The 27,412-nt window shown below is 43.1% G+C and overlaps 1 protein-coding gene across 1 annotated transcript in view; it reads left to right on the top strand.

The window, feature by feature from the left end:
• The first annotated feature begins 1,254 nt into the window (after positions 1–1,254).
• Positions 1,255–27,412, top strand: part of rrp15 (ribosomal RNA processing 15 homolog) — a 35,715-nt gene continuing 9,557 nt past the window's right edge. Inside the window, exons 1-4 of the mRNA XM_067988884.1 lie at positions 1,255–1,361; positions 5,314–5,567; positions 8,713–8,810; positions 11,148–11,349. Coding sequence (XP_067844985.1) covers positions 1,298–1,361; positions 5,314–5,567; positions 8,713–8,810; positions 11,148–11,349 — 618 coding nt within the window. The 5' untranslated portion in view covers positions 1,255–1,297. The remainder of the gene's footprint in view (positions 1,362–5,313; positions 5,568–8,712; positions 8,811–11,147; positions 11,350–27,412) is intronic.

The following is a 27,412-nucleotide window of genomic DNA, read 5'->3' as shown; positions in this document are numbered from 1 at the left end:
AATATAAACGTGTTTAAAAGCAGCCAGCTGCATCCACCGTGGAGGCTACAGGGGTGCCCAAGAGACATTTATATTAAAAGCACAAAATGCTGGAAATACTCAGCAAGTCAGGCAGCATCCTGTGGAGAAAGAAACAGAGTTAACATTTCAGGTCCAAGACCTTTCGTCAGAACTGGACACTTGGATATTGTTTTCTCCTTATATTTCTTATCCTTTCTTTGCTTTTCCGCTGTGTATTTCCTTTTCTCTTCACAGCCCATTTGGACGTGCGATTTGTTATCAAGAGTGAAAGCAAAAGACGCAGTGGAGAATTGTCAAAGTAAAAGCCTTCTATTAAAACTATGGGCCCTGCAGTTTAAATAGAGGGGTTTCACAACCGCTATGGGTGCTGGGATCGACCCGTCATCCATTGTGTTTGATTGAATTCTCTGATTCGCCAAGGGAGACAGGCTGCGAATTGCCAGCACAGTCCTTGCAAACAAGGTTGCGATCTTCAGCTGACTCGTCTGCCAAATGGTGGGGAGTTAATAGACCATATTTTCTAATGTCACAGATTAACTGTATAGGTAATGGTAAGTCTCCGTGGCTCAAAAAGCGAGAGACTTTTCTTAACGGGTACTACTCATCTTAAGATTTTTAAGACAGACCTAGTTGGGGGGGGGGGCTTACTATCAAGAAAAAGCACCCCCACATTTTCCTTATCCATATAAGCACAAAACCAGATAGCAACAGGGCATTAAACCCAGGCTGTGAGGACACACAAGCCGCTCACCCAGATCTGCACATTCAACGCCCCCGAGACGTTTTATGCCAAAGGTCCTGGGATACGACAAGTGAGAGTTGACGGGTTTGCGGTGGGATGTTGTTCAGCTACAAGTCACTTGATTCATGTGTAAAATGGGCCTGTTTCCTGATGGTCAAAGATAGTTCTACACAAATACCGGGTGGTCACTACAAAAACCGCACCAGCCGCCGGTTATCAATTTATACAAATCTTATCATAAACTCTCGGGGAATTGTTGGTTAAATCAATGCACTCGGCTCAACTGGTGTAAAAGTAGAGGGGCAACTGCGGCAAAAAAAAAACATTTTCCTCGTTGTTCGGGGAGGTTTTCGATTAATTTTCAGCAGGAGCAGCGATCATGTCCGATTTCAAATCACGATCCCGGTCCACCCACTGCGGGCACGGCGCCGACCCAACTCGCTCAACCAGCGGAAGAGGCGGCGCGCTGCCGGAACCATTGGTCCCGACTCTTTACCCGGAGAGGGTTGAGGGCTGCACTCTATTCCGGTTAAGATGGCGGTGCAGGTGGTGACTGATTCACGTGGAGACGGCAGGGGAGTAGAAGCGGAATTCAGCGGTAAATGGGTGTGAGCGGGGCCCGGGCGTGGTGGCGGGTCTTCATAAAGTTTAGAGCAAGGACGGTAGGAGCGATGTGGGGCGGGGGAAGGAGTGCGGCTTCAGCCTGGAGCAACTTCAGAGGAGCCCTCGGGCCCGGTGACAGGAGGAGACCTGTATTAACTTGAACGTTTAGACCATGTTTGTTCCCAGTTAAACTATTCCCATTCATTTTTGCTGAAAATGATTTGATCTAAAGCCTTCCTTTCCTCGCCTCTCGCCTCCTTATTCGAGTCCCTCCAATCTGCACTGTTATGAACCACTTGCTGTGTGCTTGTGAGTCTGACTCCTGACTCTTCTCTCTCCATCTGTCTGCCGCCTTTAGCATCATTGACAACTCCATCCCCCAACGTCTGCAGTAGACTTTAAGGCACTGCTCTCCTCAGTTTGTTCCTGCCTGACTCAAAGCAGGCACTACATTGTCAATGGCACCTAAACCTCTGCTTGCTTTGTTGCCACATTGTGTGCCAAGAGTCCATCCCTGGCCCCTTTTCCACTGTCTATGTCCTACTCCTTGTCAACATTATCCAGAAGCACAGGATCAGTTTCCACATGTATGCCAATAACACTCTGCTAGACCTCACTGCCTCCTCCATTAACTCAAATGCTCTTGCCACCCTGTCAAATTGTTTGATATCAAGACTGGTATGGGTCAAAACTTCCTCCAGCTGAATATTGGCCAGACTGAGGCCAACCTCTTCTGCTGCAATCAGCACCTCTTCCCATGCATTCATCGGCCTCTCTGGCTGCTATATCAAGCTGAGTCAGGGAGGGTTTTACCATGGCAACCTTGACTGAACTCAGCTTGCCCCAGACATCCGCTGTGTTATCAAAATTACTTTCTTCCAATGTTGCAACATTGCGTATTTAAGATGGGAGTCTAATGTGTATCACTAATTCTGTGTTAGCATTGTTTTGGACATCCAAAGTAATCCTTATTGGGCTGCACACAAACCTACTCTGAAGCCTGTACTGGCAAAGTTGTGGAGACTTGATAATACTATTCTCAGACCTTTACCTGTAATTGGTTTCTGTTGTATCATGAATTCACTTACAGGTTCTCATCAGAAACAAATTCAACATATCACTGACTGAGTTTGACACTGACATTTAGAATAATGTACATTATGTAATCAAATATGAACAAGCATCTTGTACTGAGCAATTAAATCAGATGTCTGATTCCTTTCGGGAATAGTATGCTTGTGTTGTGTTTAATCAGTTCACTTGTGTACGTATAGTTGTAAGTGTCAAAACATGTGGGGAGGAGAGGAAGAAAGAAATGATGCAAAGCTTTTGGCTTGTTATGTTATGAACCTATATATACTATACTTTATGTGCTGGTGCCACACTGACATTTGCATTGTGCTGGAGTTGCCCAATCTCAAAATTGCTTGCCATCCAGCTCCATGGCACTGCTTGGTTCAGTTCCTACTAGCTGATTGCAGCCAGTGCATTTCCAGCAGTGGCTTCCCTTCTGCACATTGTTACATCATGGTTCCCTAAGGGTCTATTCTTAGTTCCCTTTGCTTCTTTATCTACATGCTGCCCTACAGCAACATTGTCTGCAGGCATGGGTCAGCTTTCATATGTATACTGATGATGCTTCTACTTTTTCACCGCTTCTCAACTCCTTGATTGCCTTTGCTTGTCCAACATCAAGTCCCAGATGAGTTACAACTTCCTCCAGCTCAATGTTGAGAAGATAGGAACCATTGTCTGTGACCCCAACTAGAAACTCTGCTCCCTTGCCACTGATTCCATCCTCCTCCCTGGCCACTCATCAGGATGATCCGGGCGATTCACAACATTGGTGTCCTATTTGGCCCTGAACTAACCTTTAAACTCAATAGCTTGTCCAGCAGCTTAGTTCTGCCTCTGCAACATTGCACCCACCATCACTGAAGCCTTTATACATGCTTTAGTCGCCTCCTGCTCCAAAACTGTGCGACACGTATCCTCTCCTGCACTGCCCTGCTCACCCATAACCCTCATTCTCTGGCTTACACTGTCTTCCATTCTTCAGTGCACTCAATTCAAAAATCCTTGACCTTGTCCATAAATCCTTCCATGTCTTACCCCACCTTATCTGTGTAATCTTTATAGCCCCATATCCCCTCCTGAACATTCTGTTACCCTGACTCCCTTCATCTCACCCTTGATGGCAATCTTCAGTCACCTCTTCTACTCTAAAGAGTTTCCTCTCTAAACCTCTCTGTCACTCCATCTATAAAAACCTCCTCAAAACCTTTCCGCCCTCTTAATCTCTTCCTAGCTTGCCATCAGATTTCATTGCGCTTATTTGTGAAGTGCTGTGGGATGTTGTTGATGCTAACGGCATTTTAGAAATGTAGGTTGATCACTGCAGAAAGTACGAAGCAGCCATTTTACCTTTTTAAAACCAATGTTTCCCCTGCATTATGGTTGCATTTACTATTAACCGAGAAAAGCTAACAAGACTTCCTTGATCAATAGAAAACTGCATGCTTCCTGTTTATAGCACTGTACAAACAGTGATAGTCCTGCGCCAACAAGTTTCCTTATCAATTCTTTCCTCCCTGCACTATGTAAATCAAAAAATGGTTGGTACTGTATTACTTAATAATACAGTATTCTAAAAGATTCACAAACAGTTACTTTGTGTATCCACAGGATTCTTAGCAAAATGTAAATTTATTCCTGGGCTAGCTAATGAAATTGAAACGGTTTCAGGGCTTCACATTAATATTAATTCATTTACTCATAGACCAGTGACAGTGGAAGTATGGCTGGGTCCAAATGGTTATCAGTTGACATCATGATTTTGCTACAGGACCTTCCACATTCTGGGAACATTCTATGTATGTTGGCCTAGAAATTTGACGGTGCCGTACCAGGTTTTCAGGCTCAAAACGAGCACTGAAACATCCAGTATGGCAGGTGGGGTGTACGCATATCATGCTGCAATATAGATGAAGGCAGAAGATGAGGCATCCAGGGCCCATGAAACAGGCATTAGGCCCTTTGCAAATGTAAATAGGGAGCTTAATGCCTGTTTGAGGCACCCTTTGCAAACTTGGGCAGCCCTGAAAGCATCCAGTGCCAGGCTGACTGCATTCAGGAGAACATGGTTTACAAGCGGCCTCACCAGCAAACCTTAAAGGGACCGCTGGAGGCTGCCACCAAAAAGGTAAGTTTAAAAATAAATACTTGCCTGAATGTGGAGCCAGGAGATGCAACAGTACTTCTCCCGGGTCCATTGCAATGCCAAAGACCGTTGCTGGCCTTCGATTACTCTCTCCCAATCGCCCCCTCTCTCCCAGAACCTACTAGAGGGGCTGGTGCCAGCAATGCAGTGGCCCAAAATTCAATTCTTCTTAACCATTGAGCTGCCTGGGAACGCCCAGCAGGTGTCTGCAGCTTGCCGGTCTCGCGTAAATGAGGCCCGAAGTCCAATATTGGGTATGACTCGGGAACACCTGTTCCAACACAGAAATCGTTCTGTCAGTGCGAGCTAATTTCTAGGCCATTATGTCTAGTAAGTACGGATTTAGCTGATGTTGAGTGACAGAATTCTGGCAGCTACTGTCTAGTGATTTTGTACACTTCATTTACGTTTTGAAATTTGTGCTGCCTTTTAAATGGCATGTTGCATGACTTGCCTTGAATATATAAGACAGGACCAACAGCAATTTACTCCCAGGCCTGAAACTGCTCACTATGAGGTAGGTAGGACTAAATTCTAACACCCTTTCTTAAATATTTCTAAGCCCGGATTTTATTATTCAGGCGAGTTGTGGGTCTGTTAAAAAGCTGCAGCTTTGAGATTGCTGAACCTGTAGTTGACACTAGATGTCAGCATTGCATCAAATGAAAAACACGACTTGAGTGCGTTCTTTATATTCAAAGCAATATACCTGTCTGTTCCATTTTAGATTCTGATGGAGATCTTGCAGATGACAGCTTCTCTTCAGGGGAAGATGAGAAAAATCATGATCCAGCAACTGAACCCGGAGGGGAAACTGCAGACCCAAATCCAGCAAATCCCTGTGCTGGCTGGGCAGATGCTATGAACAGAATTCTGAATAAGAAGATGCCTGGGAACAAAGCAACAATACTTGCTAAAAATAAAGAGAAACAGAAAGAAAAAGAAAAACGAAAGCAGGCAATGTTAGAAAGGATGGAACAGGTACTGCGCTGTGCTTTTAAGATTTAAGAAGCAAGATAGAGGATGACTTGCTGGTAATAGTTTTTTTTACCAGGGTCATAGCACACATTTTCTAAAATTCTTTTGTACTTATTGTCCTATCTTTATAGTGAGATACATTCTTGTTGAGATGTAAACACTCTGTCTTTCCCTGTGTGTCTGACTCTGGAGGAAGTTACTAGCTGCTGTAGTAGCCATTTTACATCTAGACAAGAATTTAAATGCTCTTCAGGCTCTCATTTTAAACTGTGGTGGCAAGTGGAGCATCTGTTGACTATCAGCTGGTAACTGTGCCAGAAGGTAGTTGTAAAAAGGGAAATCAAATGGATTTCTTTCTCACCTGAAGGTTATAAGAGTTGTGGAGTAATTTACTAGGGAAGCCCATTGAAGCTGACACTATAAATGTGTTTTACATACAATTCAATGTGTTTCTGGAAAGAGGAGAAATGTAGAAGGGCAGGTCGGTGGGGCTGATCAATAAAAAAAACAAATTTATTGGGCCTAATGGCCCTTCGGTTCCTAATGTTTTCTGTGGTACATAATGGTCAGGGTAGAGTGAATACCGTGGAGAAAATGATAATTGATTTTCATAGTCAGATGGTTTGGTTTGTTTTTCTGCTCAAATAGTATTGGCAGCATTCGTTACAAAAATTTTCAAAAGGCATTTGATAAGGTGCCACGTAAAGGTTGTTACACAAGATAAGGGCTCATGGGGTTGTGGGTAATATATTAGCATGGATAGAGGATTGGTTAATGGACAGAAAACAGAGTAGGGATAAACGGGTCATTTTCAGGTTGGCAGGCTGTAACTAGTGGGGTGCCACAAGGATCGGTGCTTGGACCTCAGCTATTTGCAATCTATATTAATGACTTAGATGAAGGAACCGAATGTAATATATCCAAGTTTACTGACAGTACAAAGCTAGGTGGGAAAGTAAGCTGTGAGGAGGAGACAAAGAGTCTGCAAAGGGATATGGACAGGTTAAGTGAGTGGCAGATGGAGTATAATGTGGGGAAATGTGAGGTTATTCACTTTGGTAGGAAGAATAGAAAAACGGATTATTTTTTAAATGATGAGAAACTATTAAATGTTGGTGTTCAGAGGGATTTGGGTGTCCTCGTACAAGAAATACAAAAAATTTGCATGTGGGTATAGCAAGCAATTAGGAAGGCAAATGCCATGTCGGCCTTAATTGCAAGGGGATTGGAGTATAAGAGTAAGGAAGTCTTACTACAATTGTACAGGGCTTTGGTGAGACCTCACCCGGAGTACTGTGTATGGTTTTGGTCTCCTTATCTAAGGAAGGATATACTTGCCGTGGAGGCGGTGCAACAAAGGTTCACTAGATTAATTCCTGGGATGAGAGGGTTGTCCTATGAGGACAGATTGAGTAGAATGGGGCTATACTCTCTGAAGTTTAGAAGAATGAGAGATGATCTCATCGAAACATATAAGGTTCTGAGGGGACTTACTGAGAGGCTGTTTCCCCTGGCTGGAGAGTCTAGAACTAGGGGGCATAGCTGCAGGATTAGGGGTCGGGCATTTAGGACTGAGATGAGGAGGAATTTCTTCACTCAGAATTGTGAATCTTTGGAATCCTCTACCCCCGAGGGCTGTGGATGCTGAGCCGTTGAGTATATTCAAGGCTGAGATAGATTTTTGGACTGTAGGGGAATCAAGGGATATGGGGATCCGGCTGAAAAATGGAGTTGAGATCGAAGATCAGTCATGATCTTGTTGAATGGCGGAGGAGGCTTGAGCAGCTGTATGGCCTACTCCTCCTATTTTTTATGTTCTTATGTAAATCCATGTCTTTTTAAAACTTAGGCATGCTTCAAGGAGCTTCTCAAACAAATATTGCTGCTTTCCAAGTTTTCCACATTTCTGAATTGTCAGGTGTAAAAATATTTGAAATCCAAATAGTTGAATCCACAGCTGTCACTGTTTTCAGTCAAGTATCCCATTTTGTTTGCTTTCAATTCTTGCTTGTGGCTGAACAGAAGCAAGGAGTGTCTACAGTCAAAACCAAGACTTGAATTGGGTCTAACTTAACTCCAAATCACGTGGAAAATAAAACCTGCTCTCATCTTTTTTTCTTCTTATGAAATGCCTTGTTGGTTGAGTGGTAGAATTTAAAAATGGATTGCAGGAATTGCGTGGTGTGTATGGGTGACCCCTGCTAAAACAGCACTTGGAGAGCACTGTGTTTGCTGTTGACCAATGTGGAATTGCAAATGTTTGTCTTGGCCACTTATTTCAACAAGGAGGTTACATAAGGGATGCTGGCAGTGGGTCTGGAGGCAGCAATGCTGTTTGAACCCCTCAATCACATTGTAAGCCACAAAAATGAAATTTGAAGAGCTTGTCAACAAACTCCCAAGATTGGATTACTACCAGTACTCCTGTGCCAGACCTCCTGTGTATCTGATAATGTTTAGTAGTAAATGCTATTAATTTTACACGCATTTCTAATATTTCTGAAATTCCAGTTAATGTGGCATGTTTTGACAGAGGTGATTCTGATGGGCACTATACAGTGCAGTGGGTTAGCATATTGTTCTTGACCTCTGGATTGGAATCTGACAGGATGCAAGTCTGCTTTTCCTGAATGCAAAGGTTGCATGTGAAACAAGTTTGCCTGGCTCCCTCGCAGTTCCTAGTGGATGTGGGCCTACCACACACTACTGCTTCTAATTGAATTGAATTGATAATCTGACTCAGAGTGATGTGAGAAAAGCAAATGGCATACTAGTGCAGTTGGGGTAAAAGCACATTGGGATTTACCCTGCATCCAACCTGTGCTTTACCTGATGTGGAAGTGCTTGAGGCTGACAAGTGTTGAATGGGAAAGTATTCCATTTCAGACTAATGTCCCTCACTTTGAGCACAAAATTTTATTTTTAAAAAGTTACTTTACATGGCATGAGTTGTCTCATGGTGTTCACAGCTTTATTACAAATGCTAGTAACTATTTTGCTGAGGTTTTACTTTTGCTGACACTGGTTTCACCAGTTCCTGGTAAAAATCTGGTATATTTAATACACTAATTTATACATTAAAAACCTATTGATTTCTGTGAAGTTACGGGATTATTCAGTATGTTCTTAAATGAGCTTTCTTTGGCAGCTGGATAAAAAGAGAGAATGGGAGCAGATGTGCAGAGTGAAACCCGATGTAGTCCGAGACCGAGACACTGAGAGGAACTTCCAGAGAATAGCCACCAGGTAGATATCATGCTTCTCAACATAGAAGAGTTGTCTGGCACATAGAGATATTTTAATTTCCGATAGCTTAAGATTGCGAGGCGACACTTTGAGATGTGATCACAAAAGGTGCAGTGTGTAAGTGCTCTCCTTGTAAATGCATAAGTTGAAGGATATGGTGATAGGGTAAATAAGATGCTAAATGTTTGTTTCAGATCACTGAAATCAAAGGACTTTTCAGGACAAGTTTGTTATAGAGACCTTTTTTTCTGGGTTTTGTTATTTAACATGACTTTTTCTCATTAAAGCAAAAGGTAAATTTCCAGATTGATTTCTGAGAATTAAATTCCACCTATCCACCTAAATATTTTTACCCTTTTTACGTCTCCTTCGGCCTTGCAGCATCCCCGAGCTGAGGATGGACGGGTGGGCCTTGACCTTCTCGCTCATTCTCTCTATTTTTCAGGCATATTTAGAGGATATAGGGCTGAAGAAGTGCTGAGGGATGAGTTGGGCCACATTTCCATCACCTCTTTCCAGAGAATAAGCCTGGTGGACATAAATTGCAGCTGCCTATATGTAGACAAGCAAACGCAAAACAGATTGAAATAAGGGAGATACGGCCTTCACTGCGTTTTCTGCGGTTTGCCCCATTAAAACACGACACCAGGGACGGCTGTTATGTCCTGGCATCTAACATCCAAGGGTTGGTGGAGAGGGATTCATAGGTTTCTTTAGGGGGGCTGTACATTCAGTCAGAGCATGTAGGTGCACGAAGCCCAAGAGCAGCAACAAAAACTTTCTGAAACATTTTTTCAGTTTTTCAGGCAGCTTCGAGACCTGCCACAGCAAGTTTCTGCCCCAGTTTAGTTTGACTCCCACGGCGGAGGCTGAGAAGTCCACCTCCAGCGGAAAGTTGGCTGGGGTTGGGAATAATATCCATGGCAGGCGAATATCCCACTCTGCTGGAGATACGCCCCAATCTGAAAGTCTAGGCTGTGATTTGTTCCTAAATCTCTGCTCATGCTTTACTTGATCTTCCCACTAGGCGGCGCATAAGAGTAACCTGCTGTGACTCGTGTATTTATCTATTCCTTTTTCAAATTAAAATAAGAAATAAATATCAGAATTCCAATACTCTGATGTTATCTGTTTGTAAGCCGTTGCTCATTTGGAACTGATAATATCTGTAAACTTACAAAAAAAGGTTTCCTTAGTTCATTTATAATCTGCAGTGGCAAGATCAACAAGGGAGATGAAGAGAGATCATCTATTGTGTCCCTTTCCTGGAGTCTGGCCATGTCTTGAATGACCTGTATTACAGAGTGAGGCTTGATAAGCTCACTACCAGATTTTTTTCTCGAACCTAGTATTGGATAGTTTCAGATCAATAAGTTTTCATCTACAAGCTAACCAGTAGAAACTAAAGTAACCCAATGAAGTTTTACTATTGTATTAGTCATTTTATATTGCCTCATTTCCTTGCATGCCAGACACCTGTCCTTCAGGTTAAACTAAAACAGGTGCCCAGTGTTGGTATTGAGCACCTGAAAGTTAAGTACAAGCTCATTTCACTTGGGATCTCTACAACCAACTGAGAGACTTTCATCTCATTAGTTTGGGCTGAGTTTGAATTCTGATCACAGGATGAAAGGACAGTGCGCTAATCCAATGAATGACCCAATCAACATTTTATGAATCTCTGCTCCAGTGTATTTATAAATACTACTCCAAGTGGGTTTAGGGTAGAAATATGTTTAACTTGATAAGGAACCCTGTGCCAGCTATTAGTTGTATTTGGCAATGAAATCCACTGATACTGAAAGTCTTTACACATTTCCCTCAATGCGAAGACCAAAATTGTTAGGTGATTATGTGGTCTAGGCTCACTGATGTGAATTTTAAGCAGCTAAGGACCCATCATGTCAGACGAACAGCCTTTTGAAGATTCACTGGCTTTTGGCATTGCCTGGCATATTGTGTTTGAAAATACTTGTACTGTCGAAAGTAATCTGGTCCAGAGGGGTTTGCTTTCATGTTGCCATGTTTGCTATTGCGTTGATTCAAAAAAAATCACTTCATAAAAACATTATGTTCATTTTTGAATTACTTTTCAATGTAGCAGAAGAAAACTGAAGACACTTGAACCAACCTGTGGATGCCTATTAAAAATTGGCCCTGTAGGCAAATCAGTGACAAATTGTGGCAAATATCTCTGCTTGCTTGGAGAAGGCAGAGAACTAATCACTTTGATCTATCACTGTAAGTGAGGGAAAAAAAGGCAAATTGGCTAGAAACTAGTCAAATGTTTCCTGTTTCTATGGACTAGGATGACTGACCTATTTGTTTAATATACAGGGGTGTTGTGCAACTATTTAATGCTGTGCGAAAGCATCAAACCAGTGTGGATGAAAAAGTTAAAGAAGTAGGTGGGTCTGAACGAAAGCGTGCCAAGTTGTTGTCATCTGTCTCAAAGAAAGATTTCATCAGTGTTCTCCGAGGATCAGGACAGAATGTGCAACGGGACTCAGCAGAAAGGACGGCTAACAGTGGAAAACAGGTGTGTGGACTTTCATACAAGATTACCGAACACTGGCAACTCTGTTGGTCATGTGGAGATTGTGGCATGATGAAAGCCATATTTTAAAAAGCTCAGTATGTCAGTCTATTGATGATCACTGTGTGCCGTTGTGGAATAGGTGATTTTGAGTAATTGGTGAGTAACAACACAGTTTCCATTGTATCTTAGAGAATCATTTGCTCCACATTTAAATCACATTCTACTTGGTACTGATTCATAGACCAGCTAGGGTGGAGTAAGGGAGAAATGAAAATCTTACACTGGGTGCTGTTTTACTAATACCAGTCTAAAGTATGATGTGCAGGGCACAGACCCAAGTTACACTGCCAGCTGTACCATGTACTGAGGTTAGCACAAAGGAGCATTGTGCATATGTGCTCTATTCCCTGACCAGTTAGTTTTTAAAAAATATTAGTGCACAGACAGCAGCCTTGTTTCTCTCCTAAGACTAAAATAATTGCAAGGTATGTTTTTAAAGCGCTCAGATGCACCAATAGACAGTGTGGGCACTTTCGATATAGCTTTATAGCTGACTGGAGTTGCATTGCACCTGTGCAAAACCCAAGTGACCTTGCACCTCTTGGCTTCAGTGCACTTAGGAGTCAGATTGGGGGTCTGACTTCTAAATTACACTACTGCTTTTGTGTAAATGCTTGATGCAAATTACCTTACCTCATCAAGGTGGTGGTGTAACAGCATTGACTGATGCACCAATGAATGGTTTGGGCGCGTTTGCCTTGTAACGCACAACGGCAGCATTTGACGTGCCACATCTGGCGCATGCCACCAGTGAACCCGGAGCACTTCATAATTGGTGCAAAAAATGGGGGGGATAGTTCAGTTTCCCAAGCACAGGCATTCCTTACCTTGAGCAAACTGAGACATACAGGAAAAACTGTCCTTCAGATCAGAACTTGAAAGGAGAGGTAGCCCAACATTGTGTTTTGTGTCACATTCATCAATGTGGGCTGAATATTCACAGCCCTTTTGGTATATTCCTACTGTAAGTCCACTAGGTCCAAATCTTCCTTACCAGTTTCTGTAGGTCTGTCATCAGAGGGAGCATAGCAGAGTTTTCTTGCCCCTGGCCTGGCAGAGCATCAATGAGCCCAATACACCGAGTGAAGGCGGGTGTGTCGGATTGCTGACCAGCAGATGTTGGGGGCCACCGCATGGTCCAGGCCTGGAATTTGGCCGAGTCCTCTGAAGATTTTTATTTTTTTAAGCCTCTTGTATAGAAAGCTGATGGGCAGGGCATATTAAAATGTGGTGTCACCCCCCCCCCCCCCCCACCCCCCCGACCTCCACATATTTTGGCAAGGTCAGCACCAGAAGTCATGGGCTGGTGCGTACATTTAAGCGTTTGTATTATGTCTCGCTGTCAGGCCTGTGGATTTTCAGCCAAGTGTCTTCAGTATTGAAATGTTTTGATGCATTTTGTTATCATAACTGATGCAGAAGTGATAAAAGATATAAAAGTGATGAGTGTCTTTACGTAGCTCGACAATTTTCTTTGAGAGAGCAACGGAAAGATGGGTCAGACTGACAGCAGCTGTTTTATTTGGGCACTTTGATTTGCTTTTCCTTTCAATTAAACTGGTAGAAACGCAAAATGTGGCATCACATAGGCCACCACGGACATGATGGGCCGAATGGCCTCATTCTGTGCCGTAACTTTCTACGAAAGGAATTACGATATTTCTTGGACACATCCAGTGTTGCTCAAAATTTAAGCTTCGACGGTTCTTCTTTTCCCTCCCTACACTTTCTGTTTCCTCTTTTCTTCCCCGCCCCCAGCCTAACAGAAGAACAGTTACATTAGGTTTCCATATCCTCTGGCCATCATATTTGCTCAGGCATTGTCTTGTGTAGATTTGAACAACACATGACGATAATTTGATAAACATAGTAGGCCCTGTGGGTTAATCAGCCATGTGTGTATTACTTGAGCAATGGTATGATGTGAAGTGCTGAGCTTGGGTATAGGTATTTTTTACAAGGTTTATACGGCATAGGAAATATTTTGACAGGACCAAAATTCAGATTTGAGGTTAGATGCAAGAGTTTTCTAATATAGATATAGTATATGTTTTGCCCCGTCACAGCTGTACCTCACAATTGAACAGGATAGGAAATGTTCCAGTCAAAAGAAGGAAAAGATGGTGCAAATACTACCAATGATTAACTATCAGGATGTATGAAAACAGCCAGCCCAACACTGAGCAGTTAGGAAATTGTTACCAATAAAAGAAAGAAGAAAAACCCAATAGTCTCACAATCTTTTTGGCTGCCAGCTTTTTTTCTGCTAAACTGAGTGCTGGAAATAATTGGGCCGGATCTCGGATCATGCTGGAGCTGCACATCTCATGGAGTGCCCGTTAGTTACTTTTTTCTGCACCATTCAGCTTGAAAAATGTATGCACCATAACTTGCTGGAAGTGCGATCTGATAACAGCGCAGCAAGGGCAACGGGGCATCTGGGACGTCAGTGAACGGTGGGACCAACAACGTATCTCCTTACCAATAAGATTTAAGGATTGCGAAAGAAACAGGAACGACGGAAAAGGAGAGTGAATTAAAGTGGGACAATTAGAGTCAAATCGGATACAGAAAGGGAAAGAAAGATTGGATTAAGAGAGAGAGAGAAAAGTCAGAATGGAAAAGTAAGAAAAAAATATTTAATTTAAATTTGACATTTTTAAAATCTCTTAACAACAATTGACTACATAAAGGGATACATGCAGAATCATAGAATGATACAGATTCATAGAATGATACAGCACAGAAGGAAGCCATTTGGCCCATCGTGCTTGTGCCAGCTCTTTGAAAGAGCTATCCAATTAGTCCCACTCCCCTGCCCTTTCCCCCGGCCCTTTAAATTTTTCCCCTTCAAGTATTTATCCAATTCCTTTTTGAAAGTTATTGAATCTGCTTCCACCACCTTCTCAGGCAGTGCATTCCAGATTGAACACTTTAATTTGTTCCCATTCTGGGCCAGAGAGGTTGATTGGCATTGCATTAACAATTGTGACATTGTTAAAAGGGTACTTGTGCTCTTAATTACCAGACATAACTTTCTGTGGTGAGTTTAATGGGCAATTAATGTGCAAATCGAACAAGTTCTTAAAAAAAAATAACAGGGAGGCTATGGGCGAGTTGCTGTTTGTGCGAAGCAAACGGCAAAGTGGTGTAAAGTGACCACCAATTCTGGAGATTTGCAACTCACGGCATATCTCTTAATCCCCTGAATTTGCTGGCCGATTTGCACACTAATAATACTGTGCACAAAATTAGAAGAAAATTATTAAACTTACCTATAAAGTTGCTTTATGCATTTTGAAATGTCAGTGTTTATGTTAGTAACCTGTTTCTCTTGAGTATCCTTAAGTTATTGAGGCTTCCCAGTGTTGTTACTTAGCTGAATGAAGAGGTGGAACTAGGTAGTAGACTACAACTCTCAGAACGCACCATTGTAACTGCAAATATTGTGTGCACAAAACTCTCAGTATGTACCAATGTTGCTCTCTACAAGCAATCTGTGCATTGTTACTTCCAGAATTCAACTAAAGGATATCTTCCTTTTGACTGAAATAAATAGCACCACATTTGGACTAGGGCTGTGCAACAGTCAAGATTTTCTTTTAACATGGACAGCAAGATTGACTGTTCAGAGTGTACCAGGATATGCAGACTGTCAAGTCTCAGCCACTGTGGAGAAAGATCTGAGGGAAGACAGCACTAAAAGCTAGAAAACTGTTATTACAACTTTGAAACTGTTTTTTTGTATTTACAAACATCAAAACAAGATTAAACTTGAACATTTATTTGTCCAACTTGGATAGGAAAAAAATAAGTAATTATATTCAACAAGTTGTTCATGCAACTAAAGTAACTAGTATGTGAAGAGAACAAATTTATTTAGCTGGAATAGGTGAAGAGTGCAATGAAAACTGATTTATTTCACTGTCTTTTAGTACATCTCTCTCAAACTTCATTTTAAATTCTTCCAGTATCTATGTAGACTTTTTTTTCTCTTTTCTCTCTCCCCACCCCCAAACACTAATACCCCTTATAACAGAATAACCTCTGACTCACCATGAGCAACGTAACAGGAGATCTGCTAGCTTTTGGTGAAAGCACCAATTTGTTTTTAAAAATCTGCCTTTGTACAAGGGACAATGGCAGTCTGCATCACCACACCTCTACATTAGACCAGTTGGTTATTTTTTTAAACTGGCCAGCTGCACCATTGACTGATTTATCAATCTGTTTAATGGGTCGCTACTTATTGCTATTTCAAAGACATGTATTGCTTATTGTTAAAAGTTTTACTCGGGCTCAGTTTTTGGATGTAATGAGCCATTTCTTAAATTTGCCCAGATGAAACCCTACTACAATTATCTATGATGTTTGATTCATCTTATAAAGCATGAATTGAGAGTAACCATTTCTAACATTACAGTCAGGCTTGGGAGTTTATCACGGACATTTTAATTCCAGTAAAGCATCTTGTAGAACCATACCTCAAGTTTGTAAACAGATTACATGATTGGTAGCATTGGAGTCATTGTTTCATCAGTTGTTTCTGGAGCTGAACATTTAAAAAGGTTTAAGGGAAAACAGATACATTTTCAACAATCTTATCACTGCCTGAATACTCCCCAAAGTGGCAACTGAAATGATTTTTAAGGCATGTTTCATTTATAGCTTTAATTCAGTGCCACTCAGGCAAGAAGGTTTAGCATTCAATTGAATGTTTTCTTTTAGTTATTTAAAGGAGAATAACGTGTTCAAAGTACTTCCCACAGAAATCTTACTGGATATTTGAGTTTTTTATTTTAAAAATACTTTCTTACTAATAGTTCAGAAATAGAAGGGATCAGGCAGGGGGCAAATGCAAGGCAGTCTAAGATGAGTTTGGAGTGCATGTGCGTAAATGCATGTAGCATGGTAAATAAGGTTGATGAGCTGCAGGCTCAAGTCACCACCTGGGACTGTGATACAGTGGCAATAACAGATCTGGCTCAAAGAAGAGAAGGATTGGGTACTTAATATTCCTGGCTACAAGGTATTCAGGACAGATAGAAAAGGGGGGGGGGAGGGGGGAAGAAAAGAAACTATTCCACCACCGGAAAGGGATGATTTAATTTTGGGGTCAAAGACAGAATCTGTTTGGCTAGAATTTAAGAACCGTAGAGGAGCTATTATGCTACTGGGTGTATACTATAGGACACCAAATAGTGGGAAGGAGATAGAGGAGAACATTTGCAGGCAAATTACAGAAAGGTGCGCAAACTATATAGCAGTGATAATGGGGGCCTTCGATTTCCCAATATAGACTGGGACAGTAACAGTATAAAGGGCAAAGAAGGGGAGGAATTCCTGAAATGTGTTCGAGAACTTTCTGGAACAGTGTGTTTCCAGCCTGACCAGGAAGGAAACAGTGCCCCCAGGGTTCAGTATTAGGACCACTGCTCTTTTTGATATACATTAATGACCTGAACTTGGGTATAGAGGCTATAATTTCAAAGTTTGCAGATGACTTGAAACTCGGAAATGTAGTAAACAATGTGGAGGATAGTGACGGACTTCAGGAGGACATACTCAGACTGGTGAAATGGGCAGACACATGGCAGATAAAATTTAACGCAGAGAAGTGTGAAGTGATGCATTTTGGTAGGAAGAATGAGGAGAGGCAATATAAACTAAATAGTACAATTTTAAAGGGGGTGCAGGTACAGAGCCACTTGCGCATACACAAATCTTTGAAGGTGGCAGGACAAGTTGAGAAGGCTGTTAGAAAATCATATGGGATCCTGGGCTTTATTAATAGAGGCATAGAGTACAAAAGCAAATCACTGGTTGGGCCTCAGCTGGAGTATTGTATTTAATTCAGGGCACCACACTTCAGGATGTCAGGGCTTTAGAGAGGGTGCAGATGAGATTTACTAAAATGGTGCCAGGGATGAGGGACTTCAGTTATGTAGAGAGACTGGAGAATCTGGGGTTGTTTTCCTTGGAGCAGAGAAGGTTAAGGGGAGATTCGATAGAGGTGTTCAAAATCATGAATGGTTTTGATAGAGTAAATAAGGAGATACAGCTTCCAGGGGCAGAAGGGTCAGTAACCAGAAGACACAGATTTAAAGTGATCAGCAAAAGAGCCAGAGGCAACATGAGGAAACATTTTTACGCAGTGAGTTGTAATGATCTGGAATGCATTGCCTGAAAGGGTAGTGGAAGCAGATTCAATAATAACTTTCAAAAGGAAATTGGATAAATACTTGAAGGGGAAAAAATTTACAGGGCTGTGGAGAAAGAGCAGAGGAATGGGACTAATTGGATAGCTCTTTCAAAGAGCTGGCACTGGCACGATGGGCCTAATGGCCTCCTCCTGTGCTGTACCTACTATGATACTAATAAGGACACCTGCAGATAGGATCTCCTTCACTCCTAGTGGTATCCATCACAAGGAATGTTCCCTTGCATCCTTGAACACTCCATTGCAAGGGCACACAGAGGAAAACTGCATTTCTAGCTACAGCAGGGTTTCCTGAGGTTGGGAAGTTCTCTGGTTGGTCTGAAATCATACCTCCTGCTGTTTAATGGAACACCGAAGGCGCTCCCAATAATTAGCTTCACTGGATCAGCCTAGCAGGGAGGGAGACTCATATCAGCAAGGAAAGTGAGATTTCGAAAATAAAATTCAAATTTCCGATAATACCACTTTTCCTACAAAAAGGGAGCATATTCTGAACAAATCATACTCGTTTCCTCGTTGAAATCGTTTCTGGGCATTTTTGGGTTTACAATTCATAATTGGACTAATAAAATGCAGGAGAATGTATTTTCTCCATTTTATTAGTAGTTACAATATTTAAATAGCAACAAGATGCTTTTAGCAAGATTTACGTTCTTGACATCTGATTTCCACAATTGAATCTCTTGTCAGACACCCTGCTTAAGAGTCTCCAAAACAAATTACTTAGAAAGTTATGCAAGTAGATTCTGTTTGACTGATGTAGAATGCACACTCCTTTCCCTGCAAGGATACCTACCATTACTGAAATGAAAAGAACCTAGTGCCATTTGGCATGAACTAAGGCTTGGGAACCTCCAAATATACAGAGGGATACTGCTGGAGTTTAGTCAACTAAAACTGTGCAGCTAATGGCATTGAGCCTTAGCTTCCAACTAGGAGTAACCTACCCATTAGGGCATTGACTTGAAGAGTCATCTAGAGCAGAGTAGGAATAATCCCAGTCCCGGTAATTACTCCAGCTCTCTGGCAAATTCTCAACTCCAGGCCTGCCATTTTGGAACCAACTTGACCCCAACGACCCTGACCCCCTGCTTAACTTTTTTGTTCCTATTCCTGTCCCTACTCCAGCGACAGGTACCAGGAACAACCCCTGATTGGCACGGTAAGTAGCACATATTGCTATAAAATGTGTATTGCATCCACCCTCTTGCCCACGACATAGACACACACCACATATCATCACATGATGGTTTCACCGGTTGGAGATGTGGAACTTCAACAACTGCTTGCCTCTTTAAAATGCAATCAAGAGAAGCATTTGAATTTTTGATATTTGGGAATGAGAATTCATGCTCAATGTCCAAACATGGCATCCAACAGTAGATTGGCGTAGGCTGCAACCCTTCATCCCTGTAACAGTTTTTCTTCTTCTGCCATAAGTCCTCCTCATAGCTCGGCCCCTGATCTCTCATGGGAGCCAAAGAAACCATTGCATACCTAGGAGCTCTGAACTATGAAGGGGGACTATTTGCATGCATTTCTTTTGCCACAAACTTGACCTACATAGAACTTTACTGTTATTGAATAGAGATGAGGAAAAACAGAGCATTTTGTCCCTTCTCAGGTCAGTCCTAAAGACTTGGCATTGATCAGAACCCTCGGGTACCAATACAAATTGACCATTGGTCAGGCACCACTTATATTTTCTACTTGGTATCTTTTGCGATCCCCTTTTGAGACAGCACCTGGTGGCACCCACACTATACATCACTGGTTGGCCAATTGTTGAAGATGGTGAATGGAGTGCACCAGATCCTAAGGTAAGTTGGCAAAAGAAGTGCCAATTTCTTTCAGGGCAGCTACATGGCAACTCTGGTTCTTGACATTAATCATTAAGACTATTACTATCTCTTCCAAACCCCAACCTTCTCCCCACCCCCCCCCCCCCCCCCCCCCCAACCTAGTCTAGAGCAACTTTTAGAATTTGATATTAGCACTATCCACACCTGCCATCCTACCATTAGTTGCTACGAACAGGTTCGTCAAAGCCTATTATCTAAGTAGCCCCTTCACCTTTTCCAACCTCTTGGGCAAATAGGCTCCTACTTCAGCCTGTTGGGGAAAATGCCAACTTAATGTATTTCTGTCTCCAACAAATCTGAGTGCATCTTTGCCATCTGAAAAACAATGGACTTCGACCCTAGATCAGAGGAATCATGAATGATGACCAACTTCAGCCAAAAGCAGTATGATTTGTGTTCATTTTTGTGTAACTGCAAGCATTCCCAAATGATGTACTAATCCTGCTTTCCTTTCCTAATGATCCTCTTAGCCTCACAATGTGCTACATCATAAAATACATTCACAGCAATTCTCAATTGCTCCAGAGGCTTTAAATAATGCTTCACAGGCCAACTGCTTTCTTTCCCTTTGCAGGTTATGGGACCCTCCTTAGTGGATGGCCAGCTAGAAGACTGTAGACTCATTTTGTTTGACTTCAACTACAGAGATAGCAAATCACCACCCGCTATCAGGTCTGCGTAATCGGCATTGTAGAGACCAAGTCCTAGGTTTTATACTTAGCAGTTTCCTCTTTGTGATTGAGTGCCTTGTTTAGTCACCTTGTACCACATCAACTACTCTGACTTGGCAAGGCCAGCATCTTATCTAAGACTGGTGACTGGTTGGTGAGTAATACATTTTTTTTGCTCCTAAACTAGGAACCTATAACTTGCTAATACTTTGTTAAATTAATAACTTAAACTAAATACATTAATTTAAAAAATAACTAAAAATAAACCAAGTGAATTAATTACATAAAAACTTTAGGTAAATAAAACAAGGTTAGATAGACATAGCAGTGCAGGAGATGTGCTGTAACTGCAGCTTGTGGGAGTTTGTGGAGAGCAGCGTGATCCCTGGCAACCACATCTGCAGTAACTGTCTGCAACTCGAGGAACTTTGGCTCAGAGTTGTTGAGCTGGTGTCCGAGGTGCAAACATTGCGATGCATCAGGGAAGGGGAGAGTTACCTAGACGCTTTGAGCCTGGAGGCAGTCACATCCCTTAGGTTACGTAGTGGTTTGGATTTGGTTAATGGTCAGGGACAGGAGGATGTGACTGTGAGTCAGCCAGGTAAGGGGACCCCAGATGCAGTGGCGGAGCAGCCTCAGCCTTTGCCCTTGTCCAACAAGTACAAGATATTTGCTACCTGAATGGATGGGAACAAAGCCTGCAGGGAGGATGGGCAAATTGACCACGGCACCATGGTACAGGAGGCCATTCAAGTGGTGGGGGGGGGGGGGAACGAAAAGGAATGTGGTAGTGTTAGCGGATAGTATAGTCAGGGGGATAGATACTGTTCTTTGCAGCCTTGACCAGGAGTCCCGAGGCTGTGTTGCCTGCCTGGTGCCAGGGTTAAGGACATCTCCTCATGGCTGGAGAAGAACTTAAAGCAAGAGGGGGAGGATCCAATTGTTGTGGCCCACTTAGGAACCAACGACATAGGTAGAACTAGGAATAAGGTTCTGCTGATGGAGTTTGAGGAGCTAGGATCCAAATTAAAAAGCAGAACCTCAAAGGAAATAATCTCTGGATTACTACCTGAGCCACTTGCAAATTGGCATAGGACAAACAGATTAGATGGTTAAATGTGTGGCTGAATGAATGGTGTGGGAAGCAGGGGTTTCAATTCATGAGGCACTGGCACCAGTACTGGGGAAGGAAAGAGCTGTTCTGTTGGAATGGGCTCCACTTAAACTGGGCTGGGACCAGTATCCTGGTGAATCGAATAACTAGGGCGGTAGATAGGGCTTTAAACTAGAGTGGGGGGTGGGTTTAGGTAAGGGTAAATTTATAAGTCTAAAGAGAAGAGTCAAGGCTGTAGAGCAGAGTAGCGATTTGGGTAAAAACAAGAGAGTGTGTCAGGAAGGGACAGAGAGCTTAACAAAGGTAATAGGGCATTAGTGACTAAGGTCACACAAGGGAAAAATAGTAAAAAGTTAAAATTAAGGGCATTGTATCTGAATGCACAAAGCATTTGTAATGAGATAGATGAGTTGATGGCATAGATAGAGATAAATGGGTTTAATCTAGTAGCCATCTCTGAGACATGGTTGCAGGGTGACCAAGGTTGATAACTAAATATTCCAGGGTACTTGACTTTTAGAAAAGACAGACAAAATGGAAAAGGATTTGGGGGCGGGGGGGGGGGGGGGTAGCCCTGATAATAAAGGATGCGATAAAGGCAGTAATGAGAAAGGATCTTAGCTCAGAAAATCAGGATGTAGAATCAGTATGGGTGGAGCTAAGAAATAACAAGGGGCAGAAAACCCTGGTAGGAGTAGTTTACAGTCCCTTAACAGTAGTTATAGTGTTGGACAGAGTATAAATCAGGAAATTAGAGGAGCATGTAACAAGGGTAATGCAGTTTTCATGGGGGACTTAAATCTTCATATAGACTGGACAAAGCAAATTGGCAAAAGTAGTTTGGAGGACAAGTTCTTGGAATGCATTCGAGACAGTTTTCTAGAACAATATGTCAAGGAAACAAATAAGGTACAGGCTATTTTAGATCTAGTATTGTGTAATGAGGGTTAATTAGTAATCTTATAGTTATGGATCCTCTGGGCAGAGTGATCAAAATATGATAGAATTTCATATTGAGTTTGAGAGTGATGTAGTTAAGTCCGAAACCAGGGTCTTTAATTTAAACAAAGCCAATTACATAGGTATGATGGGGCAAGTTGGCTAAGGTAGATTGGGAAATTAGATTAAAAGATATGACTAGACAAACAATGGCGAACATTTAAAGAAATAATTCATAATTTTCAACGAATATACATTCTCATGAGGAATAAAAGCTCAATGGGAAAAATGATCCAACCGTGGCGAACGAGAGAAGTTAAGGGTAGTATTAGATTAAAAGAAGAGGCTTACAGTGTTGCCAAAAAGGGTAGTAAGCCTGAGGATTGGGAGGGTTTTAGAAATCATCAAAGGATAATGAAGAAATTGATAGAGGGAGAAAATTTAATATGAGAGTAAGAAGTATAAAAACAGATTGTAAGAGCTTCTACAAGTATGTAAAAAGGAAGAGATTAGAGAAAGTAAACGTGGGTCCCTGAGAGGCAGTTACTGGAGAAATTATAATGGAAAATAAGGAAATGGCAGAGACGTTAAACAAATATTTTGTATCTGTCTTCACAGTAGAAGACACAACAATCATACTGGAAATAGCAGGGAACCAAGGGTCTAACGAGAGTGAGGAACTTATAGTAATTAAGATTAGTAAAGAAAAAGTACTGGAGAAATTAATGGGACTAAAAGCTGACAAATCCCCTGGACCTGATGGCCTACTACCTAGGGTTCTAAAAGAGGTGGCTGCAGAGATAGTGGATGCATTGGTTTTGATCTGCCAGCATTCCCTAGATTCTAGAACCGTCCCTGTGGATTGGAAGGTAGCAAATGTAACCCTGCTATTCAAGAAAGGAGGGAGAGAGAAAATAGGAAACTATAGGCCAGTTAGCCTGAGATCAGTAGTTGGGATAATGCTAGAATATATTATTAAGGCCGTAGTAACAGGGCACTTAGAAAATCACGTTATGATTAGGCAGAGTCAACACGGTTTTAAGAAAAGGAATTCATGTTTGACAAATTTATCAGAGTTTTTTGAGTGTGTAACTAGCAGGGTAGATAAGGGGGAACCAGTGGATGTATTATATTTGGAGTTTCAAAAGGCATTCAATAAGGTGCCACATAAAAGGTTGTTACACTAGATCAGGACTCATGGGACTGGGGGTAATATATTGGCGTGGATTTTCTGGTTAATGGACAGAAAACATAGAGTAGGAATAAACGGGTCATTTTCAGGTTGGCGGATTGTAACTAGTGGGTTGCTGCAAGGATCAGTGCTTGGACCTCCGCTGTTTACAATCTATATCAATGACTTAGATGAAAGGACCGAGTGTAATGTATCCAAGTTTTCTGGCAATACAAAGCTAAGTGAGCAAGTAGCTGTGAGGAGGACGCAAAGAGGCTGCAAAGGGATATACAGGTTAAGTGAGTGGGCGAGAAGGTGGCAAATGGAGTATAATGTGGGGAAATGTGAAATTATCCACTTTGGTATGAAGAATAGAAAAGCAGAATTTTTTTTAAAAAGTGAGAGACTAAGAAATGTTGGTAGTCAGAGGGATTTGGGTGTCCTTGTACATGAATCACAGAAAGTTAACATGCAGGTAGAGCAAGCAATTAGGGCAAATGGTATGTTAGCCTTTATTGCAAGGGGTTTGGAGTATAAGAGTAAGAAAGTCTTGCGGCAATTATATAGGGCTCTGGTGAGACCATACCTGGAGTACTGTGTATAATTTTGGTCTCCTTACCTAAGGAAGGATATACTTGTCTTTAGATGGGTGCAACAAAGGTTCCCTAGATTGAATCTTGGGTTGTCCTATGAGGAGAGATTGAGTAGAGTAGGCCTATATTCTCTGGAGTTTAGAAGAATGAGAGGTGATCTCATTGAAATGTATAAAATTCTTAGAGGGCTTGACAGGGTAGATGCTGAGAGCCTGTTTCTCCCGGTTGGAGAGTCTAGCACTAGAGGTCATAGTCTCAAGATAAGGGGTCGGCCATTTAGGACCGAGATGAGGAGGAATTTCTTCACTCAGAGGGTTGTGAATCTTTGGCATTCTCTACCCCAGAGGGCTGTGGATGCTCAGTCTTTGAATATATTCAAGACTGAGATCGATGGATACCGAGGGATAGGGCGGGAAAGTGGAGTTGAAGTCTATGATCAGCCATGATCTTATTGAATGGCGAAGCAGGATAGAGGGGCTGCATGGTCGTCTACTGCTCCCATTTCTTATGTTCTAAGACCGTTAAGAACTTTCCCCTTGACAAAGAAGGTAACCAGTCAGCAGTCTGAAGTTTATCAGCAATGTGAAACAATATAGTTCTTATTCATCATTGTCAGCAACTTCAATATCTTCCATAACTTGTATGTTCTGCAATGAAATATTGTAGCTTTATTTACCAAACCTCAGTGCAGTCTGGTGCATTCAGAGCAATAGACTTCATAAAAGTTGTCTGTTCTATTTTAGAGTCCTATCTTGTCAGGTTTCTACAAGATTATAACAAGTTACATTGGTTTCTGGAGATTAAGTTGGACATCCATTTTTATACCAAAAACACAAAACTGTTGCAACAGCACCTCAACATTCACAAGTTTCAGACACCATGGGCCCGATTTTAGCACCCGCTACCGGGTGCGTTCTCGGCAGGGGGGGCCCCGAAATTCTCGAAATCCAGGTGCGGGACCGGATCGCGCCTCGATCCCGCCCACTTCCGGGTTCCGCGCTGATGTGCGGGGGTGTGTGTGCAGCCCCCGCTGGTGGGAATCCCGCAGGCAATTAAAGCCAGCGGGATGCCACTTGAGTGTATTTACTTTGCTTGTTCAGGTCATTAACTGACCTGATTAAGGGACTGTGTGTGATTTTGGATCAACATGGGACTGTTTCACACACTGGGGGAAACACTCTCAGTTGAAATGGACGTGTTGCAGCCGTCAGCCTGTGGCAGCTGCAAAGGTCCATTTAACAGGTGGGGGGGGGGTGGGGGGGAGACCCTCACCCATTGCAGGAGGCCGCTCTGTCACTTGGGACAAAGTTTGGCCTCCACCACCCTCCTCCTGATGGTCGAAGTCACCAACCTGCACACTTACCCCGGGGTCCGGAGACATGTACCTACCTTGCGGACTCCCTCAGATGTACATCTTGCGGATGGGGGCCACCGTAGCTGCAGTCATGACCTCCTCGGAGGGCGAACAGCATCACCAGCCGCGCCATCCACGCCGCCCACCTCTGACACGTGGAGCTCCACAACAGAGTGCTGTGACACATCCACCTGTACAGCAGGAGGGAGGGCTACCGCAAAGAGAGATGCGTCGCAGAGGGCACTACCCTCGCCACACGTTCTACAGACCGAGGCTCAGCCTCCTGGACCTCTCTGAGCAGCAGTGCACACGGAGGCTCAGAGTCAGTCGACATGTAGCCGTGGACATCTGCAGCCTCTTTCATGCCGAGCTGCTCCTGGCTGGCCCGTGCACCATCTTCCTACCTGTCGCTGTCAAAGTCACCACTGCCCTCCCGAACTTCTGCTCCACAGCCTTCCAGGCTGCAACCGGGGACATCCCCGATGTCTCTCAGTCGTCTGCGCAGAAGAGCCCTGCAAATACACCTACACCCACTCTGCAGTGACACACTGGGTGGCATCAGTGGTGGGTCCTCATAGGGATACCCAGGAGCGGGCATTATTGCACAAACCGGACAAGATTCGCGAAGACATGGCAGTAGTGGAGCCAATATAATGTGTGATGTGAGTTGTTCTTTAATTCAATAGGAGTAAGAACCATGACAAACCCTCAAACACCCTTGTGCATCCCCTTCATGGTCACGACACGTTTGCCTTGCGCTGCCTACCGCACATATGTGATGCATGCCCTGTGGCTGCAGCACAGGTGGTGGCAGGTTGAGTGAGGCTGGCCGTGAGAGAGATGCACGAGAGGGTGAGTATGGGATAGAGCCATGAGATTGTACGAGGATTGGGTTGCGTGGTAGTGGCGGGGTGAGTACTCGCAAGGTGAGTAGGTGCAGGTAAGATGAGGATGAGGTTTGAGTGGGTATGAGGGGTCATGTGACAGAGTAGTGTTGGCAGTGCCGAAGGAGATGTGGGGTGGGGGCAGTGTTGTGGCAGACGGAGTGTAGGGGAAAGACTACGTGTTCTCATTGTGGCTGACCTACTGAGGTCATCGGAGCGCCTCCTGCACTGTATGCAGGTGGGCGATATGTTGGTGGCGCCGGTGACCCCCTCTGCCACCTCGAGCCAGGCCCTCTTGGTGGCAGAGGCAGGCCGCTTCCTCCCGACCGCCGGGGGGAAGATCTCTGTCCTCCCCCTCCTCCTCACCCCATCTAATGATACCTGGGGTGAGGCATCATTAAACTGGGAGCAGCCTTCCCCCTGGGCTGCTCCATGCTGTAATTTTTGCTGTTTGTGGCAGCATCTGTCAGTGGAGGACTGCCCCTTTAAATACAGCGCCTCCAGCTGACAGATCTTACTGCGCATGCGCAGCCCGCCCGACGCGCAGATCAGCATCGGGGAACCCGGAGGAGCAGATAAGTGGATCCAATTAGTGGGTTGCCTGCTACGATCGCGCGGGCAACCCACTAATTTCACCGGGCGCATTTTCAACGCGCCCGCTGGCCTACCCGCCGAGAACCCGCACCCCTGGTAAAATCGGGCCCCATGTCCTTGTGTCTGTTCTACCAGAGAGTGCAATCACCTGAAGTTCAATTACTGAGGATGGCAACAGGAGGAAGCAGAAAGGGGGAGGGTGGATCTGGTGATAGTAGTTGCTTCTGAAGTGAAGTCGTTACACAGGAGAGTGTCATTGATGTCCACCAAGGGTAATGGTCATAAAGGGACATCACTACCTACAACAGTAACTACATTTCAAAAGTACTTCATTGGCAGTTAAGTGCATTGGGATGCCTTGAGATTATGTGAAGTGCCTTATAAATCCAAGTTCTTTTTTTCTTCTACTAGAAACCAAATTAATTTAGATGTTGCGCATGTCAAGTTTGGACTGCTTTTCTAGTTGGTAGACTAGAAAACAAGCCACTAAATGATGCAATCAACCAGGATATGTTTATTTAATCTAATTGGTAGGGTTAGGTTGGTTGATTGCTTCATTTAGTGGCTTTGTATCTCTTTTATATTAAAGGAAGAGAAAAAC

Source organism: Heptranchias perlo, chromosome 8 (genome assembly GCF_035084215.1).
Source record: "Heptranchias perlo isolate sHepPer1 chromosome 8, sHepPer1.hap1, whole genome shotgun sequence".
Classification (NCBI taxonomy): domain Eukaryota; kingdom Metazoa; phylum Chordata; class Chondrichthyes; order Hexanchiformes; family Hexanchidae; genus Heptranchias; species Heptranchias perlo.
This window is presented reverse-complemented; position numbering and strand designations above follow the sequence as displayed.